This window comes from Parasteatoda tepidariorum, chromosome X2 (genome assembly GCF_043381705.1).
Source record: "Parasteatoda tepidariorum isolate YZ-2023 chromosome X2, CAS_Ptep_4.0, whole genome shotgun sequence".
In the NCBI taxonomy this organism is placed as follows: Eukaryota; Metazoa; Arthropoda; class Arachnida; order Araneae; family Theridiidae; genus Parasteatoda; species Parasteatoda tepidariorum.
The window spans coordinates 25,712,738-25,717,799 of NC_092215.1; the positions used below are offsets into that span (position 1 = coordinate 25,712,738).

Sequence of the window (5,062 nt, forward strand, 5' to 3'; positions counted from 1 at the left end):
CATACCTGCCAACTTTTACGCATTTGGCGTAAAATTTTATTTTTATATTTAAAGTGGTAGTTAATATATACTATATTTTCTTCTTTAAACTTAATTTTTAAATGATTTTGAATACCACTATTCTTAAAAAAATTCAGCATATATAGTAATATGCGTTACTATCATGGTTGTCAGCTGATGTTTTTTCAAATACAACGTATTTTTTTGCTTGCAATTGAAATTTTTATTCTATTTTACTACCACTGGGAAAAATCATAATGGAAGGGATTAAAAGTTGGCAAGTATGCATTATTATAATGAAAATAGAGCATTCATAAAAAAAGATACAATGTCTTATGCGCTTTATTGATTTTTTTCTTACGTTAGCTACCACCTCAGTTAAAAAAAAATTCTTAAGCTTAGACGCTTAGAGTAAGAAACAATTATCATGATTAATAAAAACTTCATGAAAAAGTGGTTGTACATGACCGATTCGCTCCGTGCAATTTTTAAAAATGCAAAAATTGGTAACACAAGTGTTTCATTTTTAAAATTTACTATGCTGAATTAATATACTCGTGAAAGTGGAGTAACAAATGGAGATTAAAAAATTGTCTATCAGTCATAATTGGACAGCAACTTTTTTCACTTATACAATACTTGTGCATTATATAATAAATGTGGAAATTTTTGTGAATATTTTGAAAATTACTTTATTTTACGCATGTTTTTTTAAAGATGTTTCCTCGCTTAGGAAATGGATTTTGTAATTTATTCTTATATAATATAACCATATTTTGAAAAATTCTTCAAAAGAAATGCCTTACATTTTCAATATTAAGTTTTTTTAAATCGCTTAAAATTTTCAATTTTCGAAAAAATGGCCACTATTAATAAAAATGCTGTAATTGGCCAGTGGCAAGTAAAAAAAATTTCTAATTTTGTACTATGAGGCGACTACATCTTTGTAACTTATTATTAAAACGCATATGAAGAGATAAGTGTTATATATGTGGCAATGACACAGTGGTAACTGAAAGGAACAGTGCGTCAAAAAAGGGGAACCACCCTGAATAACTTTTGATCCAATGATCGGATCTTCACATTCTAGGCCTCAGTCTAAATGGAGCATCACTGTTACCAGAAGTATGCAAATTAATAAATGCAGAGGATATTTTAAGTTACAAAATCGGACACAAATACTTACTTTCTCTGAATAAACATACCTTTTTTTCCCGACATATTCAGATTTCTAACAGAGTCAAAGTATAAAGGGTAGCAGCAATTCGGGAATTATGGACCCTGTAATGTTAATTTAACTTCCTTATTTTCGAGAACTTTTTAAGCGATTTGCAAAATTTTTGCAAAAAATTATAAAGATCATTTTTCAAATAAAGCTCCTTGCAAAAAATAACTTTTATTAAATATTTAGTATTTTTAAAAATTTTTTTAATAGTGGAATAATGGTTGAAAAAAGCTTGACTCATAATTAATTTTTTGCATTTTTTTAAGGATTATAATTTAGCCAGGCAAAACACAAAATTTGTCAGTCAAAACACAAGCCAGATATTTAGAATTCCATTTCTCAGGAAAAATTCGGCCAATCTTGTTCAAATTTTATATTTGGTATGTAAAATGTTATCCTTTGAAATGATGCAAAAATTTTATACCTTATAATTCAAAATTGTATACACTGTTTTTAAATAAAATAATAAAAAAATATTAAATATCTACTAAAAGGTATTTTTTGCATGTAGTAATCTTTGGACAAACAAGTTTTATAATTGTTTTTCAAAATTTTTTAAATTTGCTTAAAAGGTTCTCTAAATACGCAAAAAGTAAAATCAACATTACTGGATCCAAACTTTAGTTCGCTCTCCTGACCAAACTATTGATACCATTTACTAGATTGCAACTACTCCCTACATATATATTTTTTTTCGGGGGGGGGTCAGAAATTTGAATCCATCAAAAAAATGGTATGTTTATTCTCAGAAAGTAAGCTTTTGTGTCTCATTTCTAAACGTAAAATATCGTCTGCAGTTTTTAATTTGCATACTTGAGGCCACCACCTCGAGCCATTAAAATTGATTCCTAGAGCCTGAAGATACGATCATTTTTTCAAAAACTATTCAGGGTGGTCCTTTGCACACTGCATATAGCAGGGGCAAAAGTTTAAATATCTTATGCTGTAAGGGTAAATATAAAATTCTTATTTAACAGTAAACATTATTTTTCAAAAGCTATTCAGGGGGGCCCTCTACACACTGTATATAGCAAGGGCAAAAGTTTAAGCATCTTATGCTGTAAGGGTAAATATAAAATTCTTATTTAACAGTAAACATTATTTTTCAAAAGCATTTCAGGGTGGTCCTTTGCACACTGTATATAGCAAGAGCAAAAGTTTAAGTATCTTATGCTGTAAGGGTAAATATAAAATTCTTATTTAACAGAAAACATTATTTTTCAAAAGCTATTCAGGGTGGTAATTTGCACACTGTATATAGCAAGGGCAAAAGTTTAAGTATCTTATGCTGTAAGGGTAAATATAAAATTCTTATTTAACAGTAAAGATTATTTTTCAAAAGCTATTCAGGGTGGTCCTTTGCACACTGTATATAGCAAGGGCAAAAGTTTAAGTATCTTATGCTGTAAGGGTAAATATAAAATTCTTATTTAACAGTAAACATTATTTTTTCCAGTAAGAATTTTACAAACGCAAATATAAGCAAGAAAATACATGCTTAAAATGAATAATATTAACATGCTCTACATTAATAAATGTTTCGTGATTAGTAAATAAGAAAGTCGAATTTGTATTTCATAAAGATAAGAACAATATAATTCGTAATAGATTCTCAATAATATTCATAAATAAATTGTATATAAATATTTACTTACCTGATCCATCATAGCCATACCTTTGAGCTGAAAGAATAAGAAATTATGTTTAAGAGATATGATGTAAATATTTATCATTATCAGAACACTCTTCCTGTTATTGATAGCAATATTTTCCGACAGAAAAAAAATCACAAACCAATTCTGACATTGAGATAGTTCTACTAAATGTTTTGCAGCGATGAAAAATTCAAACTAAACTTTTATTCAAAAAAATACATAAGAACTGTTGTATACAATCAGCACAAAAAAAATTATAAATAATTAAAAACGGATCACCCTTTTAATTTTTGGATAGTTTCATTCTGTTTAGATATTAGTACTATATCAGAGATAACTCTTAAAATATGCATAAGAGTTAACTGTTAATGTTTCGAAAAATGCTTATTTTGTGCAAAAATGCACTTTTTAAGAAACATACCTTTTTGTTATTAAATTGGAATTAATCACCCTCACACTAGTGGATGTAGACAAAGTTTTAAAAAGCTGCAACAACGAATCAATTAAAATCTGAAGGGAAAATTTTTTTTTATCCATAATAAATACTTACTAGAGCCTTTTTTTCAGTACAATTATATAAAAATGAGAGAAACAATAGTATATTAATGTGCATATTGCAACAAGTCAGTAAAAATCTGAAAGTAAAAAACTTTTGATCCGCAATAAATAACTACTAGAGCCCTATTTTTTATTACAATTTTATAAAAAGAGATGTATGAAAGAAATAATAGTATATTAATCTGCTTATTACAACGAGTCAGTAAAAATCTGAAGGGAAAAAACCTTTCTATCCGCAATAAATAACTACTAGAGCCCTATTTTTATTACAATTATATAAAAAGAGATATATGAAAGAAATAATAGTATATTAATCTGCATATTACAACGAGTCAGTAAAAATCTGAAGGGAAAAAACCTTTCTATCCGCAATAAATAACTACTAGAGCCCTATTTTTTTATTACAATTAGATACAAAGAGATATATGAAAGAAATAATAGTATATTAAACTGCATATTACAACGAGTCAGTAAAAATCTGAAGGGAAAAAAACCTTTCTATCCGCAATAAATAACTACTAGAGCCCTATTTTTTTATTACAATTAGATACAAAGAGATATATGAAAGAAATAATAGTATATTAAACTGCATATTACAACGAGTCAGTAAAAATCTGAAGGGAAAAGAACCTTTCTATCCGCAATAAATAACTACTAGAGCCCTATTTTTTTCATTACAGTCTAAAAAGAAATATATGAAAGAAGTAATAGTATCTTAATAGGCATATCACAACGAGTCAGTAAGAAGCTGAAAAAAAAAATTCTTTCCGCAATAAATACTTACTAGAGCCCTATTTTTTTATTGCAATATGGTATAAAATGAGATATAGGAAAGAAATAATAGTATTTTAGTATGTATATTAAGTAATTCTTAATTATGTAAGCGACAACTTAAACTTAAAAAACTAATAACGACATATTTGAATTCAAACTGCTAGGAAAAAAATTTGAAAAATACTTTTCTCTTTGAGGGAAGAAAATCCTACTGCAACTTTTTACTAAAATTATTAATCTGGGGTCAGATTTACATCTTTTCGTGGATTTTATTACCGTCGTTGAATATCCGACCCGATTTTGAATTTACGGCTGCCAATTTTCAGCTCCGTAGCCTTGCAAATTTAAACCTAATCCAGGAGACAAGGGAACTCCAGGATAAGGTATTGAAAAATTTGCCATCGCGGGGGACTTTTTAAAGAAACTGACTGGAATTTGCGTTACGCTGAGATGAAATTCACGAAAACCTCTCATGGCTAGCCTGACGGTAAGGGAACTCTAACCCATGTTCCATATAACATTGAGGATATGTTAGGTTAACACTGTGGTCAGTTTACGCCGTTTGCGGAGTTCGCATCTACCAGCAATCGCTGGGATACGAACCAACATCTCCTAGAAGTAGAAAGGCCTCAGCACGGATCAATTTAGTAGTCCGATGTGACGAAGTTAACTGCGCAGTAGACGAAAAATAAGAAAGATGTCATTACGTTAGGGGTACTAAGCTGCGCAATGATTGAAAATACAAAATATGTCATTACGTTTGGACTAGTAAGGGATATTTATGGTAACCCGTGCTGAGGCCTGTTCTTTCTAGGAGGTGTTGGTTTGACCGATGCGCAGTCTATTAACT

General features: G+C 29.1%; 1 protein-coding gene across 1 annotated transcript in view; it reads right to left on the minus strand.

The window, feature by feature from the left end:
• LOC139427240 (eggshell protein-like) overlaps positions 1 to 5,062 on the minus strand; it is a gene marked incomplete in the record, with an annotated part of 17,043 nt that overhangs the window by 7,607 nt on the left and 4,374 nt on the right. Inside the window, 1 exon segment of the mRNA XM_071188255.1 lies at positions 2,881 to 2,907. Coding sequence (XP_071044356.1) covers positions 2,881 to 2,907 — 27 coding nt within the window.